The 19,956-nt window shown below is 35.4% G+C and overlaps 1 protein-coding gene across 4 annotated transcripts in view; it reads left to right on the top strand.

The window, feature by feature from the left end:
- The window catches only part of LOC101896562 (endothelial zinc finger protein induced by tumor necrosis factor alpha), a 126,058-nt gene that overhangs the window by 102,599 nt on the left and 3,503 nt on the right, over nucleotides 1-19,956 (top strand). Inside the window, exons 4-8 of one of the 4 annotated variants that reach the window (XM_059129438.1) lie at nucleotides 10,509-11,688; nucleotides 15,492-16,293; nucleotides 17,077-17,262; nucleotides 17,325-17,611; nucleotides 17,675-17,776. In XM_059129438.1, the coding sequence (XP_058985421.1) occupies nucleotides 11,227-11,688; nucleotides 15,492-16,293; nucleotides 17,077-17,262; nucleotides 17,325-17,611; nucleotides 17,675-17,776 (1,839 nt within the window). In that variant the 5' untranslated portion in view covers nucleotides 10,509-11,226. Of the gene's footprint in view, nucleotides 1-10,508; nucleotides 11,689-15,491; nucleotides 16,378-17,076; nucleotides 17,263-17,324; nucleotides 17,612-17,674; nucleotides 17,780-19,956 lie in introns of all 4 variants that reach the window. The other 3 variants (XM_059129437.1, XM_059129436.1, XM_059129434.1) reach the window with 3 other exon arrangements.

Genomic DNA, 19,956 nt, shown 5'->3' with positions numbered 1-19,956 from the left:
GTACCGGAAGGAGTTGACCGAACTTGGGTTAATAAAAATATTGGGATGTGTGAAATTTGAAGACAATCGGACTTATACATCACATTTTATAAGAGTGGTAAGTATTCAACATTTTGACCCTTTGTGGAGGAGGTACTTGATGGATTGGACCGATATTGTCCATTTTCGCACCAGCCCCAGCACTGATGTAAATATTAGGATGCGCAAAGTTGGAGCAAAGTCGGATAATCCTTTTTTTTGTGCAGTAAAATATATATATATATATTTTTTTTTTTGAAAATTTCGACCTTTGTGGGGGAGGTACCAGAAGAAGTGGAGCGATATTGCCCATTTCCGACCTCGATCTATGTTTGGTAATAATATTACGATGTTTCAAGTTTGGACCAAATTGGATACTCCCTACGAGAGTTATCGTACGCACCAGACATAGCTAAATCGACTCCAAATGTCCTGAAACGGATTTGGTCCAAAGAGATCTAGGGTCAAAAATCATTATTTCGATAGGGCAGAAAATTGTCTGTTGCAGATTTGCTTCTTCGTGTGTGTGCTGATGATTTTAGCGACATTATTCACCGAAATTATTTCAAATTTGGTATTTGAAGTCCGTAATAGATACTACAGCCTATGACAGAAAATTGTCTGTGCAGGTCCACGTCTTCGTATGGACCCCAATATAATGGTACCTCCCTATATTCAGTATTTTGATGATTTTTGCGACATTATTCACCGAAATTGTTTCAAATTTGGTATTTAAAGTTCGTAATGGACACTACAACCTATGACAGAATATTGCCTATGTAAGTCCAGGTCTACATATAGTCTCCATTTAACGGTTCCTCCCTATATTCGGTATTTTAATTATTTTTGCGACATTATTTACCAGAATTGTTTCAAATTTGGTATTTGAAATTCATAATGGATCCTACAGCCTATGACAGAAAATTGTCTGTTCAGGTCCATGTCTTCGTATAGCCCCCATATAACGGTACCTCCCAATATTCGGTAGTTTGATGCTTTTAGCGTCATTATTTACCAGAATTGTTTCAAATTTCGTATTCGAAGTTCGTAATAGATACTACAGCCTATGACAGAAAATTGTCTGTGCAGGTCCACGCCGTCGTATAGCCCACATATAATGGTACCTCCCGATTTTCGGTATTTTGATGATTTTTGCGACATTATTCACCGGAATTGTTTCAAATTTGGTATTTGAAATTCATAATGGATCCTACAGCCTATGACAGAAAATTGTCTGTTCAGGTCCATGTCTTCGTATAGCCCCCATATAACGGTACCTCCCAATATTCGGTAGTTTGATGCTTTTAGCGTCATTATTCACCAGAATTGTTTCAAATTACGTATTTAGAGTTCGTAATGGGTACAGCCTATGACAGAAAATTGTCTGTGCAGATTCACATCTTCGTATAGCCCACATATAACTCTACCTCCCTATATTCGGAATTTTGTTGATTTTAGAGACATTATTCACCGAAATTATTTCAAATTTGGTATTTGAAGTTCGTAATGGATACTACAACCTATGACAGAAAATTGTCTGTGCAGGTCTACGTCGTCGTATAGCCCACATATAATGGTACCTCCCAATATTCGGTAGTTTTATGCTTTTAGCGTCAGAATTGTTTCAAATTACGTATTTAGAGTTTGTAATGGGAACTACAGTCAGTGACAGAAAATTGTCTATACAGGTCCAGGTCTTCGTAAAGGTCCCATACATCAGTACCTCCCTATATTTGGTATTTTGACGATTTTAGGTACAATACCTACCGAAATTGTTTGAGTTGTCGTATTTGAAGTTCGTATTGGATGCTACAGCCTGTGACAGAAAAATGTCTTTGCTGGTCCAGGTCTTCGCACAGCTCCGATATAACGGTACCTCCCTATATTCGATATTTTGATGATTTTAGCTTCACCGTTTATTTCAAGTTTCGAATTTAAATATGGTAATGGCTTATGACAAAGTATGCCTGTGTAGGTCCACGTCGTATAGACCCCAATATAACGGCTATATTCGGTATTTTTAAAATTTTAAAAAAATTTTTTAAGGATTCTATTTTTTGAAAATTGTCAAATTGGTTCCTAATTGTGGAGGGTATTCAAAGTTCGGCCCGGCCGATCTTACAACTTTTTTACTTTTTTTTTATTGTTTTTTTTTTTTTTTAATCGAATTGTATTTCCTTATGGGGTCTAGGAAAATGCCTATATTGTCCCTTAGGCAACCCTACACTTTCCATTCCAGGGTAGTTTTCTAAATTCCTTCTTAGATTTTCATAAAACTTCCAATAAAAAATTTCACAAGAATTGTACAACCCCCACTGCCCATTTGTGGGTTAATTACCAGAAAAAAAGAGAAATCACTTGAATTGCTGTCAGTCATTCATTTCGTACAGCCACGAATGCAGAATACTCCATTAAGCGATCTTTCTTCTTTTTTTTTTTTTTTTGTTTTCTTCAATCAACTCCCTACCTTTTATTCGTGTTTTTTGCGAGCACCAGCTACAAGTGGCTGGTGGGGAAGGAGTGGAGAGGGCAACACATGATCACCACCAGCATTTTTGCCAATAACGAACAACACCATATCAAATCGATTGCAGAGATTCTTACAAACAGCAAAAAAAATTCTACAGCAAAAAAAAATTCTACAGCAACAAAAACAACAACACAACGGCAAACATTAAATATATTCTGTCCAGTATCAGTTTATTCTGTGCAACAGCAACAACAACAAGAATGCCAAACAATTAATTCCACCCGTTTCCAATGCCATGACTGTGAAGCGCTCGAAACAAAGTAATGATCATCTGTTTCGGTGCCCGGCCCTGGTTCGTTCGTTTTTTTTTTTTTTTTTTTTGTTTGTTTTGTTCTGAAAGTTCTTTTTTTTAAGGAGTGCCCGCCATGCACACACAAGCCATCCACACACAAGACATGTTTCAAGTGGAATACGAAATGCCATGGAACTCCTGTGCCCCTCCGGATTTTTAGCTCCTTTAATGGCCATGCCAAAATTGGCATTGTGACAGTGCTAAATGTGTGTCCGTCGTGTGTGTTTTTTTTTTTTATATTTTTAATGCGGGATCAAGGTCTTTCTGTAAAGCAGTTCTTACTGCCCTCTTTCTTTGTCTCTTGGCGGCTAATTGCTGGAGAGAGAGGGAGAGAAGGAGAGAAATATATCTGTCTGCCAAGAGAAGTTTGGGGACTCTTTTCTGATCATTTTGTGTGTTTTGTTTGAAAAACTTTGAATATTTCATTAATATTTGATATTTTGTTATTGTTGTTGTTGTAATTTCTTATTGTCTGTTAAATATTCTAGCAGATGAATTGTTTATGATGTCATCTTAATGATCATCATTATCGTTATTAATGAAGTTTACAATGATGGATGGCTTTGCTTTAAAGACTTTTGTTGCAATTCAGTTTTTTATTTTCGGCACAGAATTGAAAAAAAAAAACTGATTTGAATTGTTTGATTTTTGGCATGTCGAATTTGTCGTGATTTGAAATTAATCTGGGTTTTTTTTTTTGGAAAGATGGGAAAGTAATTCCAAAGATGGGTCATATGTATGAGAGGAAATGAGAGAGAAATATTAGAATTTTGAAAAAATTTCTTAAGAAGGGTCAGTCGCCTTTCACTGAGGAGATTAAATTATTTCGCTCCTCTGTTTGATTTTTCGAACAGTAACAAGTTAAAAAGCAGTAGAATACCCTCCACCATTTGGAACGAATTTGGAAATTTTCAAAAAATAAAATCCTTAAAATTTTTTTTTAAAATTTTAAAAATAGACAATATTCTGTCACAGGCTATAGCATCCATTACGAACTTCAAATACGATATTTAAAACAATTTCGGTGGGTATTGTACCTAAAAAAAAATTAAAAATAGACAATATTCTGTCACAGGCTATAGCATCCATTACGAACGTCAAATACGTTATCTCAAACAGTTTCGGTGGGTATTGTACCTAAACTCGTCAAAATACTGAATATAGGGAGGTACTGATATATGGGGCCTATACGAAGACCTGGACCTGCATAGACAATTTTCTATCACAGACTGGAGTTTCCATTACGAACTCTAAATACGTAATTTGAAATAATTCCAGTGAATAATGTCGCTAAAATCATCAAAATACCGAATAGAGGGAGGTGCCGTTATATGGGGGTATGCGAAGACGTGGATCTGCACAGACAAATTTCTGCCTTATGCTGTAGTATTCATTTCGAACTAAAAATACCAAATTTAAAACAATTTCGGTGAATAATGTCGCTAAAATCATCAAAATACCGAATATCGGGAGGTACCGTTATATGGGGGCTATACGAAGACCTGGACCTGCATAGACAATTTTCTGTCACAGACTATAGTTCCCATTACGAACTCTGAATACGTAATTTGAAACAATTCCAGTGAATAATGTCGCTAAAATCATCAAAATACCGAATAGAGGGAGGTGCCGGTATATTGGGGCTATACGAAGACGTGGACCTGCACAGACAATTTTCTGTCATAGGCAGTAGTATCCATTTCGAATTTCAAATACCAAAGTTGAAACAATTCTGGTGAATAATGTCGCTAGAATATATATACTTTGTTGGGTCTGACATGAGTATTTCCAGGAGTTACAAACGGAATGACAAAATTAATATACCCTCCATAGTATGGTGGAGGGTATAAAAATACCTTTTTCAAAAAAATATTTAATTATGAAGAGGGTAAAATTTTAATTTACAATTTTAGGACCACATTTCTGAAACCCATATAAATGGATACTTTTATACCCTCAGCCATACATATATATCCTCTACATATCATTTAATACAGTCAACACGTGCCTCATCCAAATAACGGTTGTAGAAACTAATCCGTTTCAGGATATTTGGAGTCGATCTAGCGATGTCCCTCCGTACTTCCATCTGTCTGTCTGGCTGGTGAGCACGACAACTCTAGAAGGGAGTATACGATTTGGTCCAAACTAGATACATCGTAATTTTAATATCAAACTTAAATCGAATTCGGAGATGGGCAATATCGGTCCACTCCTTCTGGTACCACCCCCACAAAAGGTCGAAACTTTCAAACAAAATATTTTACTACACGGAGAGAGAAAGGATAATCGGATTTTGCTCCAAATCCTAATATATGGATCAGTTCTAGGTCAGGTCAAAAAATGGACAATATCGGTCCACTCCATCAAGTACCTCCCCCACTAAGGGTCAACATTTTGAATAATTATTATTCTTATAAAATGTGATGTATAAGTCCAATTGTCTTCAAATTGCACACATCCCAATATTTTTATTAACCCAAGCTCTGGTGTGAAGATGGAATATATCTGTTCACTCCTTCTGGTTCCACCCCCACAATGGGTCAAAATTTATAAAATTCATGAAGCTCAAAAAACACGAAATTAAAATCCGTGGCCATTCAGACTTAGAACATCACAATATTGCTATCAACACAAGATCTGTTATAAATATGGTAGAGATCGGACCATTTCTTCTGGTACGTATCCCACAAAGGGTGAAAGTTTTGAATAACCAAAACGATTAAAAAACCCGAAACTTATTTCTACTGACACAGGATCTGCGGTGACGATGGGATATATTGGTCCACTCTGGTTCCTCCCCCAAAAAAAGGTCAAAATTTTGAATATTCAAGAAAATCGTAAAGAGCGAAATTAACATCCGATTCCATATTTCCATTAACACAATATATGTTATAAAAATGATAGAGATCGGACCATTCCTTCTGGTATCTCTACCACAAAGGGTTAAAGTATCAAATAACCGAAACGACTATAAAATCCGAAATAATAAATGTGATGCATTTAAAGGGGGGTTTTTAGAGCCTACATGTGTCGCATACCTTCTTCTACTAGACTTCAAAAAAAGTATACACCTTTATAATAAACCCTAAGTATTATATTCTTCTATGGAAGGTCTCAAGCTCTTATATTCTAGTCATATAAGAGTCATATAATCTACTTTAGAGGACTTTAGAAGTCGCATAATTGCCTTTAGAGACATCATACATTGCCCTCTAGAAGCCTTCAATGATCTTATACTCCTCCATGGGATACCTCAAATGCCTCAAAGGTAGTGTACTGCTCTTTATAAGACCTTGGAGACAATGAGTTTTTCGAAAGGATTTTTGCATTATTCGGCTAAAGGACAATTAGAAGCCTTATAATTTTTCAAAAATATTATCTCTTCATTAGGATGTACTGCGGATTTTGGGAAAACCTCAAGCATTTTTTACCTCAAACATTAATTGTGGACTTCCATCAAATCCACTCTTAAGAGGAGTATAAGGTTTTGTCAACTATAAGCGTTTAAAGAATAAGAATATCCATTATTTTCAGAATTATTAGACTTTTCAATTATTTCCTGAAAAAAGAAAAAAATCGTGAAAAATTCAAATAAAAATTTTGTCAATTTTTCCTGACTCCAAATCGCCATTTCAAAATCCTTTTAATTTCAATATTTTCCCCATCTCTACTCTAGCCTTTTTGTTATCTTCCGATATTTATTCCCTTGAATGCATTTTTCCTTCTAAAAATACTTTCCTTTGTTTGCGGGAGCATATTTTTTAGCAGTCACCTAAGGGTTAAAACCATCCAATAAATTCTTGCCTGGCCATGCCATGTAGAAGTCATGGAAGTTTCTTTGTTTTTGTTTGTGTTATCTTTGGAAGCTTGTTTATGCATGGGGAATGCATTTTGCATACTAAACTCGACGATTCTTAGCAATGAACTTGAAATAATGTCGATATGAGATTGTCACCTATCCAATTGAAGGGAATTGAAAGGAAATAAAAGGAATAAAGAAAAATGCGTTTTCCAGTTGTGGGAGGACAGGATAGATAGGGAAATGGTGAAAATGAAATTCGATTTATGAAATTTTGAAAATTTTGTATTTTTATATTTTTAAAATTTATTAAAAATTAAAAAAAAGTATCAGTCGATTTAGCCGACAGAGGTATACCCTCTGTCCATATTCGATTATTTAAAGATATTTTTACTTCTATTATGATTATTCAAATTCTTGACCCTCTATGGAGTAGGTTATGAAGGAATGAGCCAAAATTGTCCATTTCGTATCCGACCAAAATAAATATGATATAAATATTGCGACGTGACAGGTTTGGACTATATCGATTGCTTCCTTCACTTTATATGAGATATGGGATAATTTTGAGAAAATTTTAAAATGTGGTTGAGATTCCAGATATTTTCGACGTTTTCGAAGTTTTCCCATTTTCATACTTCATCCAATACAGATAAAAATATGGGTATAGGCAGAATTGCAAGAAAAGTTTAACATTTATATCCAATTTTTGGCGAAATTGTAAATTCCATATTCATCTCAGGTTTTCAGATTCTGATAGAGCAAATTTCAGTGTGACCCTTTTGTGGGTGAGGTATCAGAAGGGGTTCGCAGATATATATCATCTTCACAACAGATCTTGTCTTAGCAGAAATGTTTGTCAGCGTGAAATTTGAGGAGAATTGGATGCTTATTTCGCTTTCTTTGAGCGTTTTGTTTTTCAAAATCTTGAACCCTATGTGTGGAGGTACCAGAAGAAATGGTCCGATCTCTACAATCTTTATAATAGATTTTGTGTTGATAGAAATATTTGAGATGTGCCAAGTCTGAATGGAATCGGATATTAATTTCGAGTTTTATGAGCTTCATGGATATTCAAAATTTGTTGACCCTTTGTGAGGGAGGTACCAGAAGAATTGGACCTATATATTCTAGCTTCACAGCAAATCTTGTGTTGGCAGAAATAATGGGAGGTGTAAAATATGAAGACAACCAAATAATTATTCCGGATTTTATAATCGTTTTGGTCATTCAAAATTTTGACCCTTTGTGGGGGAGGTACTCGAATAAATTGTTCGATCTCTACCATCTTTATAACAGATCGTGTGTTGATAGAAATATTGAGATATTCTAAGTCTGAATGGAATCGGATATTAATTTCGCATTTATGGGCTTCATGGATATTCAAAATTTCGGCCTTTTGTTGGGGAGGCACTAGAAGAAGTGGACCTATGTACCATCATCTTCTCAGCAGATCTTGTGTTAGTAGAAATAATGGGATGTGTGAAATATAAAGAGAACCGGATGCTTATTTCGGATTTTATAATCGTTTTGGTTATTCAAAAACGTTGACCCTTTATGGTAGAGCTACAAGAAGAAATGGTCCAATCTCTATCATCTTTATAACAGATCTTTTGCTGATAGAAATATTTGATATGTGCCAAGTCTAAATGGAATCGGATGTAAATTTTTCATTTTATGGGCTTCATGGATATTCAAAATGTGGACCCTTTGTGGGGGAGATACCAGTAGGAGTGGACCACTATATCCCCTCTTCACAGCAGATCTTGTGTTAGTTGAAATAATGGGATGCATGAAATAGGAAGAGAACCGGATACTTATATCTGATTTTATAATCGTTTTGGTCATTCAAAATTTTGACCCTTTGTGGGGGAGGTACTCGAAGAAATGGTCCGATCTCTACCATCTTTATAATAGATTTTGTGTTGATAAAAATATTCAGATGTACCAAATCTAAATGGAATCGGATGTTAATTTCGCTTTTTATGAGCTTCATGAATATTCAAAATTTTGACCCTTTGTGGGGGAGGCACCAGAATGAGTGGTCCGATATATTCCACTTTCACAACAGATCTTTGGTTTATAAAACTATTGTGATATGTGTAATTTGAAGGCAATCGGACCCTTATAATTTATTAGAGTTATAATTATTCAAAATGTTAACCCTCTATGTTAGAGGTACTTGATGGAATGTACCGATAGTGTCCATTTTCGTACCTGACCTTGCACTGATGCAAATATTAGGATTCTAAAAGTTGGAGCAAAATCGGATTATCGTTTCTCTTTCTGTACAGAAAATATATATTTTTGAAAATTTCGACATTTTGTGGGAGAGGTACCAGAAACAGTGGACCGATATTGCCCATCTCCGAACTCGATCTAAGTTGCATAATAATATTAGGATGTACCAAATTATGACCAAATCGTATACTCCCTTCGAGCCAGCCAGCCATACAAAAGGACGGACATCGCTGCACCGACTCCAAATGTCCTGCAACGGATTTGGTCCAAAGAGACCCAGGGTCGAAAATCGTTATTTTGATGAGGCAAATTTTGGCCGTATCAAATGATATATACCTAGAGAGGGTATAAAAAATATGGCAATTATTAAACCATTTCTAAATGAATTTTTTATACCCTCCACCATACTATGGAGGGTATATTAACTTTGTCATTCCGTTTGAAACTCCTCGAAATACTCATGTCAGACACAACAAAGTATATATATTCTTGATCAGCGTAAAATTCTAAGTCGATTCTGTCTGTCTGTTGTAATCACGCTATCTTTCGAACGAATTGAGACACAAGGCTAAAATTTTGCACACAGGGTTATTTTTACAGTAGGCAGGTTAAGTTCGTAAATGGGCCATGTAGGTCCCCCATATAACGGTACCTCCCGATATTCGGTATTTTGATGATTTTAGCGACATTATTCACTGGAATTGTTTCAAACTTGGTATTTGAAGTTCGAAATGGATACTACAGCCTAAGACAGAAAATTGTCTGTGCAGGTCCACGTCTTCGTAAGCCCCCATATAACGGTACCTCCCTATATTCGGTATTTTGGTGATTTTAGCGTCTTTATTCACCAAAATTTTTTCAAATTACGCATTTAAAGTTCGTAATGGAAACTCCAGTCTGTGACAGAAAATTGTCTACGCAGGTCCCGGTCTTGGTATAGGCCCCATATACCAGTACCTCCCTATATTCGGTATTTTGACGAGTTTAGGTATAATACTCACCGAAGTTGTTTGAAATGTCGTATTTGAAGTTCGTAATGGATGCTACAGAATATGACAAAAAATTGTCTACGTAGGTTCAGGTCTCCGCACAGCTCCGATATAACGGTACCTCCCTATATTCTATACTTTGATGATTTTAGCTACATTATTCGCGTTTATTTCAAGTTCCGAATTTGAATTTGGTAATGACTCATGACAAATAATGTCTGTGTGCGTCCACGTCGTATAGGCACCAATATAACGGCAATATTCGGTATTTTTAAAATTTTACCAAATTTTTTTCAGGATTTTATTTCCAAATTCGTTCCAAATGGTGGAGGGTATTCAAAGTTCGGCCCGGCCGTTTGTTTTAATTAAAATGTTTTTTTTTTCTTTTTTTTTTTTTGAAGTTATATAACATCCTTATTAATCCTTAAAACTAGAAAAAAATGTATATATAAATCCTTATGGAAAATATAAATTTTAATTAAATATTAATTTTAAATTAATCTGACATTGTATTAAATTCAAAAATAATTTTAAAATTCAAAAATGAAAACTCAAAATTAATTTTTTTTTTGATTTTAAATTAATTTATTCATAATTAAAATTATATATAAATATTCTGTAATTTTCTCTTTCCAGTTGATATCTGAAATACCCTCTCAGGAGTACCAAAAAAAAATTAACAGCAATTGAACGATTAGCTGAGAGAGAGAGAAAACCAGAGAACACAATTTTTGTCTGAAACCCCAAAAAAATTTCAACAAAATCCCATTTTGGTAAAAAAAAAAATAAATTTTAAATAAATAATAATTTAAACAAAGAAAGAGAAGGAGTAATAATAATACAAACAACCCAAGAAGAAAGGAATAATACTAAAACAAAGAGAAAACCAATACAAAAAGAATCCCAAAACAGAAAACGGCAAACAAGAGAACAAGTTTTTTTATTAAAAGAGTAAAACCAAGCATAAACCCCTACGAGAAAACAAAAACAACAACTGTAACAAGAGAAGTAGTTCGAAAAGAGATAGAAAGAGTAAAGAACAAAATAACAACACCACAAAAGTGATAGAAATCAAAAGCCTAATTCCACATTGAGTTCAAGCAGCGAAATTCAACGAACATCATCATGAATTTAAGTGGTTATCACAGAAACTCTCTCTAAAGAGAGAGAGCGAAAGAAAAAAGAGAGAGTTGCAATAATTTAAAAAAAAGACACAAAGAGTCATAGCGAAAAAAAACATCATATCTCATTACATTATTTAGCTAAGACTTAAACCAAAAACACCAAACACCCAGAAATCAAACACCCACCCACCCACAAGAATAGCAACAACAACAACAGCAGCAGCAACAAAATGGCAATAAATTTCTCCGCCTCATTTGCCGCCTGCATAGCTGCCGGCCTCAAAGTGCCACGCCAGATTATGTACTGCATCACCCAGGACACGGGCCAGCCGTATGTCCTCTACAAAGATTCACAGGAAGCCGAACGAAATGCCGCCGCCATTGGCGGCACCCCAACCCAATGGGGCACAGAAATGTATCCCGGCATCCAGCAACAACATTTAAGTGCACAACAACAAAATGCCATAACGGCAAATGGTCAAGCGGCCGCCTCAAATGGTCCAACGTCACATTCGCCCAACGGCGATCCACATGGCCGTGAAAATGGTGGCGATGGTGCGGGTGGAGCTGGTGGTGGAGTGCGGCAACAGGGCTCACCGTCGACCAGTCCGTACCCGCCTCAACAGCAGCAGCAACAACAACAGCAGCAGCGGACAAATGGAACCAATGATGATGATGTGAACATGAATCAGGTGAGTAATGGGGAAATGGAAAGGGGGCAGATAAAGTATCTATGTTACATAGATCAGTTGGATAATAGATCTACGTCACACAGATAACGGTAAAATTATGTTTTCATATTCAGATAATGGGAGTTGTCATGTATCTTCATCCATTGGATACTGTATCTATGTTATCCCAATGACATGGATAATGTATCTATGTTATCCTGATGACATGGATAATGTATCTATGTTATCCTAACGATGTGGGTAATGTATCTATGTTATCCTAACGATGTGGGTAATGTATCTATGTTATCCTAACGATATGGAGAATGTATCTATGTTATTCTAATGGCATGGATAATGTATCTACGGTATCCTAATGACGCGGATAATGAATCTACGTTATCCTAATGTCATGGATAATGTATCTATGTTGTCCTAATGTCATGGATAATGTATCTATGTTATCTTAACGACATAGATAATGTATCTACGTTATCCTAATGTCATGGATAATGTATCTATGTTATCCTAATGAGGTGGATAATGCATCTACGTTATCCTAATGGCATGGATAATGTATCTGTGTTATCTTATGTCAGGGATAATGCATCCTGATGACATGGATAATGTATCTATGTTATCCTAATGACATGGATAATGTATCTATGTCATCCTAATGACATGGATAATGTATCTATGTCATCCTAATGAGGTGGATAATGTATCTATGTTATCCTAATGTCATGGATAATGTATCTATGTTATCCTAACGACATAGATAATGTATCTACGTTATCCTAATGTCATGGATAATGTATCTATGTTATCCTAATGAGGTGGATAATGCATCCATGTTATCCTAATGATGCGGATAATGTATCTACGTTATCCTAACGACATAGATAATGTATCTACGTTATCCTAATGTCATGGATAATGTATTTATGTTATCCTCATGAGGTGGATAATGCATCTATGTTATCCTAATGACGCGGATAATGTATCTACGTTATCCTAACGACATAGATAATGTATCTACGTTATCCTAATGTCATGGATAATGTATCTATATTATCCTAATGAGGTGGATAATGCATCTACGTTATCCTAATGATGCGCGTAATGTATCTACGTTATCCTAACGACATAGATAATGTATCTATGTTATCCTAATGGCATGGAAAATGTATCTATGTTATCCTAATGACAAGAATAATGTATCTATGTTATTCTGACGATATGGATAATTTATCTACCCTATCCTAATGTCATGGATAAAGTATCTATGTTATCTTAATGACGAGGATAATGTATCTACGTTATCCTAATGTCATGGATAATGTGTCTACGTTATCCTAATGACGTGAATAATGTATCTATGTTATCCTACTAACGCGGATAATGTATCTACGTTATCCTAATGTAATGGATAATGTATCTATATTATCCTAATGGAATGGACAATGTGTCTGTGTTATCCTAACGATATGGGTAATGTATCTATGTTATCCTAATGAAGTGGATACTGTATCTATGTCATCCTAATGACGTAAATAATGTATCTATGTTATCCTAATGTCATGGATAATGTATCTATGTTGTCCTAATGACGTGGATACTGTATCTATGTTATCCTAATGTTATGGATAATGTATCTATGTTGTACTAATGTCATGGATAATGTATCTATGTTATCTTAACGACATAGATAATGTATCTACGTTATCCTAACGACATGGATAATGTATCTACGTTATCCTAATGTCATGGATAATGTATCTATATTATCCTAACGACATAGATAATGTATCTACGTTATCCTAACGTCATGGACTATGTTATCCTAATGAGGTGGACAATGCATCTATGTTATCCTAATGACGCGGATAATGTATCTACGTTATTCTAATGACATGGATAATTTATCTACGTTATCTTATGTCATGGATAATGTATCTATGTCATCCTAACGACATAGATAATGAATCTACGTTATCCTAATGTCATGGATAATGTATCTATGTTATCTTATGTCATGGATAATGCATCTATGTTATCCTGATGACATGGATAATGTATCTATGTTATCCTAACGATATGGAGAATGTATCTATGTTATCTTAATGACATGGATAATGTATCTTTGTCATCCTAATGACGCGGATAATGTATCTATGTTATCCAAATGTCATGGATAATGTATCTATGTTATCCTAATGAGGTGGATAATGCATCTATGTTATCCTGATGACATGGATAATGTATCTATGTTATCCTAACGATGTGGGTAATGTATCTACGTTATCCTAATGTCATGGATAATGTATCTATGTTATCTTATGTCATGGATAATGCATCTATGTTATCCTGATAACATGGATAATGTATCTATGTTATCCTAATGACATGGATAATGTATCTATGTTATCCTAACGACATAGATAATGTATCTATGTTATCCTAATGACATGGATAATGTATCTATGTTATCGTAATGACGCGGATAATGTATCTACGTTATCCTAACGACATAGATAATGTATCTACGTTATTCTAATGTCATGGATAATGTATCTATGTTATCCTAATGAGGTGGATAATGCATCTACGTTATCGTATGTCATGGATAATGCATCTATGTTATCCTGATGACATGGATAATGTATCTATGTTATCCTAACGATATGGAGAATGTATCTATGTTATCCTAATGACATGGATAATGTATCTATATCATCCTAATGAGGTGGATAATGTATCTACGTTATCCTAATGTCATGGATAATGTATCTATGTTATCGTAACGACATAGATAATGTATCTCCGTTATCCTAATGTCATGGATAATGTATCTATGTTATCCTAATGACGCGGATAATGTATCTACGTTATCCTAACGACATAGATAATGTATCTACTTTATCCTAATCTCATGGATAATGTATCTATGTAATCCTAATGAGGTGGATAATGCATCTATGTTATGCTAATGACGCGGATAATGTATCTACGTTATCCTAATGACATGGATAATGTATCTACGTTATCTTATGTCATGGATAATGTATCTATGTTATCCTAACGACATAGATAATGTATCTACGTTATCCTAATGTCATGGATAATGTATCTATGTTATCCTAATGAGGTGGATAATGCATATATGTTATCCTAATGACATGGATAATGTATCTATGCTATCATAACGATATGGGTAATGTATCTATGTTATCCTAATGACATGGATAATGTATCTATGTTATTCTAATGACATGGATAATGTATCTATGTGATCCTAACGACGTGGATAATGCATCTATGTTGTCCTAATGACATTGATAATATATCTATGTTATCCTAAAGAGGATGATAATGCATCTATGTTATTCCTATGATATGGATAATGTATTTATATTATTCCAACGATATGGATAATCTTTCTATGTTGTCCTAATTAGGTTGATAATGTATCTGTTATCCTAATGACATGGATACTGTAAAAATGTATCTACGTTATCTTAGGGTATTGGATAATGTATCTATGTTACCCTAATGAGGTGGATAATGCATCTATGTTGTCCTAATGACATTGATAATATATCTATGTTATCCTAACGACATGGACAATGTATCTATGTCATTCTAATGGCATGGATAATGTATCTATGATATCTTTATGACATGGATACTGTATCTATGTTATGCCAATTACGTGGATAATGAATCTACATTACTCAGATTACGTGGAAATTGTAAAATATTTGACTTCTTTTGCAACCAAGTTTTGACTCTTTCTCACATTCCCATTTTCTCTCTCTCCCCAGGTCAATGGTTTACAAAATCAACAGCCAAATTCCAATCCACAATCAAATCCAAACCAAAGCTCAAACGATCCCCAACAGCAACAGCAGCAGCATCAACAGCAACAAAATGCCAATGCAGCCTCTGCGACAGACAATAATCCGGCGGGGAATAATCCACAGCACGTCCAACAGAATGGTCAGCCCAATGATCATGCCAACAATGGCTTTCCGGGCTCACAAAACGGCGAATTGTCCAGCTATTATGCGCCACGACATCCTGGCGCCCAAGGTGGTCTGATGGCACCACCCGGTTTCCCACCTCTGCATTATCTAAATAAACCTGTTCTGCCGGGTTTGAATGGAGCCATGGATCAGGGTGCCGCTAACGGTCCCACAAATGGCCTGGAAGCCTATGCCCTGCCCGAACTGTTGCCAGGGCAAAATGGCACTGCCAATGGCAATAACCAGCAAAACGGCAGCGGGCACAGTGGCAATGCCACGTCAAATGGCACTGGGGGTAGTGGACGACAGAATTCCTCGGTCAGCCATAAACCGCCCAAACCACACAGTGATCTGCGGCTTTTCAAATGTCTTACCTGCGGAAAAGATTTCAAACAGAAAAGTACACTGCTGCAGCACGATCGCATACACACCGACGCCCGGCCGTATCCCTGTTCGGAGTGTGGCAAACGCTTCCGCCAGCAGTCGCATCTGACCCAGCATCTGCGCATCCATGCCAACGAGAAGCCCTTCACCTGCGGCTACTGCAATCGAGGCTTTCGCCAGCGGGCAATACTCAATCAGCATGTTCGCATCCATTCGGGTGAGAAGCCCTTTGCGTGTCCCGAGTGCGGCAAGCACTTTCGCCAGAAGGCCATCCTTAATCAACATGTGCGAACCCACCAAGGCGAGCGACAGTTCTTGAATAAATTCCAAAATAAAAAAAAAACCAAAACCAAAAAAAGAAAAGAAATTAGATCAGATTGAAATCACCTTTAGCAAAAAAAAAAAAAAAAAAAAAAAAAACTGAGAGTTACAGTTTAGGGCACAATTTTCGGCCTCAAAAACAAAATCAAAATTTTTCCTCTTGAAATCTGGAAACAAGTAACGAAATTCAAAATTCTCTGTGTGTGAAGCACTTTGTTATCAAGGAATTGGCTGATTTTCCAATAATGGCTTTAAGGAGTATTCACCCAAAACAAAAGAAAAAAACAAAAAACAAAGCTCGTTCGCCTTGCTTACCTTTTTGGTTCTAAAAAAAAAAAATAACTCAAAATTTTGCAAATTTCAAAAAATAAGAACAAATAATTGGCTTGCTCTCTGCTCTTAAGGTCATTATTTTGGAAAGTCTCTTAGTTAAGCAAAAATCTTAAAAAAAAATCATCTGGCAAAAACTTTCAAAATTCTTAAATTAACTGTAAGTCTCTCAATACCCTATCCGTATTCATATTCAAAATCAAAAAAAAAAAAAAAATACTGGAGAGTGCTGAAGCACTTTGCCGGCTCCACACAACCCTTTAGAGTAGCTTAGTTACCGTTCTAGATGTATTCCTCACTTCCAACATGGGACATATTATCATTTGATTTTTTGTTTTTATTTCCACAGATGTTTCACCACATCTCATATTCAAAAATGGACCACATCCGACCCTGTGGCCCCAGGATGTACCCTATCCGGGCGATGAGACTGATACCAAGAATGGCATTGCCAATGATGGTTACAATGACGATGATTCACAGAATGGTCAAGATGGAGGTATACATTATCCCGCCTACTTTAAGGATGGTAAAGGTAAGGATCCTTTAGGTTTGCAGCCTTGAAAATTCTTTACTAATTTCCTTTCTTGCTTCTAGGACAAAAAATCTTACCCGATGTCCTGTCACACATTGGTATCCGTCCGGCAAATATGCCGTTGTATGTTCGCTGTCCGATCTGCGACAAGGAGTTCAAACAGAAAACAACTCTCTTGCAGCATGGTTGCATACATATCGAATCACGTCCCTATCCATGTCCCGAATGTGGTAAACGTTTCCGCCAACAGTCACATTTGACCCAGCATTTGCGCATACACACGAATGAGAAGCCATTTGGCTGTTTGTACTGTCCGCGTTTCTTCCGTCAGAGAACTATTTTGAATCAGGTGAGAATGGAGTTGGGAAATATTTTTAAAGAATTACGATTAAAATTTATTTATTTGTTGCAGCACGTCCGCATCCATACCGGCGAGAAGCCCTACAAATGTGGCCAATGTGGCAAAGATTTCCGCCAGAAGGCGATACTGGATCAGCACACAAGAACGCACCAGGTAGTGGTATATTAAGGAAGTACAGAACCGGAGATCGTAATGGAGAAACTTTAAAAAATTTGCTAAGTCCTGAAAACCTGAAGAAATTTAGTCAAAATATCACGTTTTAAGTCCTTGAAGTCCATGAGAAATATGGAGTCTCTTTAGGGTCCTTTAAGAATTTGAACAAATACCTTTAAAGAGTCTCAACCAGAGCCCTTTCAATATTCTTAAAAAATCAGGCATAGGCCCCCAAAAAATTCTGTAAAAGTACGGGGTTGAAGCCCACAAATGCATTTCAAGTTTAGAGCCCTTAAAATATTCATTAGGAGTCCACGTTTAGAACCTCTAAAATATTCTCTAAAAGTCAAGGAATATAGCCCTCAAAATAATCAAAAAGAATCCACAATTGTGATCCACAAAATATTCATAAAGAGTCCACTACCCTCAAATATTGTGCGATCTGGGCCCTCAAGTTATTCATAAAGAGTCCACCAAAATATTATTAAAATTTCAAAGTTTAGAGCCCTTAAATATTCTTTAAAAAATCTATTCTTAAAATATTCTTAAAAAAACGATGAAGAAAAATAGCCGTTAACATATTCATTAAAAGTTTAGAATCCCTAAAATATTCTCAAAGATTCAACATTCTTCGCCACTAAAATGTTCTTTAGAATCCCTTTAAAGAACCTGAAAATATTGTTTAAAAATCGATGTTCAGAGCCCTTTAAATGGTCCTAAAAATATTCCTTAAACATCCACATTCAGAATCCTTTAAATACTCCTGAAAATGTACCTTTAAATCTATTTTCAGAGCCCTTGAAATTCACCTGAAAATATTCCTTAAAAATGTTCCCTAAAATCCGCTTTCAGAGCCCTTTAAATGCTTCTGAAAATATTCCTTAAAAATCTATGTTCAGAGACCTTTAAATACTCCTAAACAAATTCCTTTAAAACTCCAAGTTCAGAGGTCTTTAAATACTCCTGAAAATGTTCCTTAAAATTCGCGTTCAGAGCCCTTTAAATACTCCTAAAAATATTCCTTGAAAACGTGTGTTCAGAGCCCTTGAAATACTCCTAAAAGTATTCCTTAAAATCCAAGATCAGAGCTCTTTAAATACCCTTAAAAATTCACGTTCAGAGCCCCTTTAATAATCCTGAAAATAATCCTTAAAAATCTATGTTCAGAGCCTTTTAAATTCTCTTGAAAATATTCCTTGAAAATCCATGTTCAGAGCCCTTTATATACTAGAGCAAATATTCCCTAAAATCGGAGTTCCAAGCCCTTTAAATATCCATGAAAATATTCCTTAAAATCCAAGTCCAGAGACCTTAAAATACTCCTAAAAATATTCCTTAAAATCCAAGTTCAGAGCCCTTGAAATACTCCTATAAATATTCCTTAAAATCCAAGTTCAGAGTCCATTATATACTCCTGACATTATTCCTTTAAAAATCCATGTTCAGATACCTTTAAATACCCCTGAAATTTTTCCTTAAATATCCATGTTAAGAGTCCTTTAAATACTCCTAAAATATCCACCTTCAGAATCCTTTGAATACGCCTGAAAATATTCCTTAAAATCCAAGTTTAGATCCCTTTAAATTCTCTTGAAAATATTCCTTAAAAATCTATGTTCAGAGCCCTAGAAATACTCCCAAAAATATTCCTTTAAAACCCACTTTCAGAGCCCCTTAAATAATCCTGAAAATAATCCTTAAAAATCTATGTTAAAAAGAACTTTCAGAGCCCTCTAAATACTCCTAAAAATATTCCTTTAAAATCCACGTTCAGAGCCCTTTAAATACACCTGAAAATATTCCTTAAAAATCCAAGTTCAGAGCTCTTTAAATACCCTTAAAAATATTCCTTAAAAATCCATGTTCAGAGCCCTTTAAATACCCTTAAAAATATTCTTAAAAATCCAAGTTCAGAGCCCTTTATATACTCCTGAAAATAATCCTTAAAAACTCCATCTTAAGACTCATTAAGTATGTTTTAAAAATCCGAAATTTTAACTCTTAAAGATCATTGGAAAATAGAAGCCATGTTTAGAGTCTCTTAACTAATCCATAAATCCCAGAATGGACACCTAGAAGAACTTCCTCATTTTTTTGAAAACTCCACATTTAGACCCATTAAAAAAAATTAATTAAATCCACGTGTAGATCCCTTAAAGATCTCCATATTTTTTAATCAC

Source organism: Musca domestica, unplaced genomic scaffold (genome assembly GCF_030504385.1).
Source record: "Musca domestica strain aabys unplaced genomic scaffold, Musca_domestica.polishedcontigs.V.1.1 61, whole genome shotgun sequence".
NCBI classification, from domain to species: Eukaryota; Metazoa; Arthropoda; class Insecta; order Diptera; family Muscidae; genus Musca; species Musca domestica.
The sequence above is the reverse complement of the archived record's forward strand: the minus strand, read 5'-3'. Positions and strand labels throughout refer to the sequence as shown.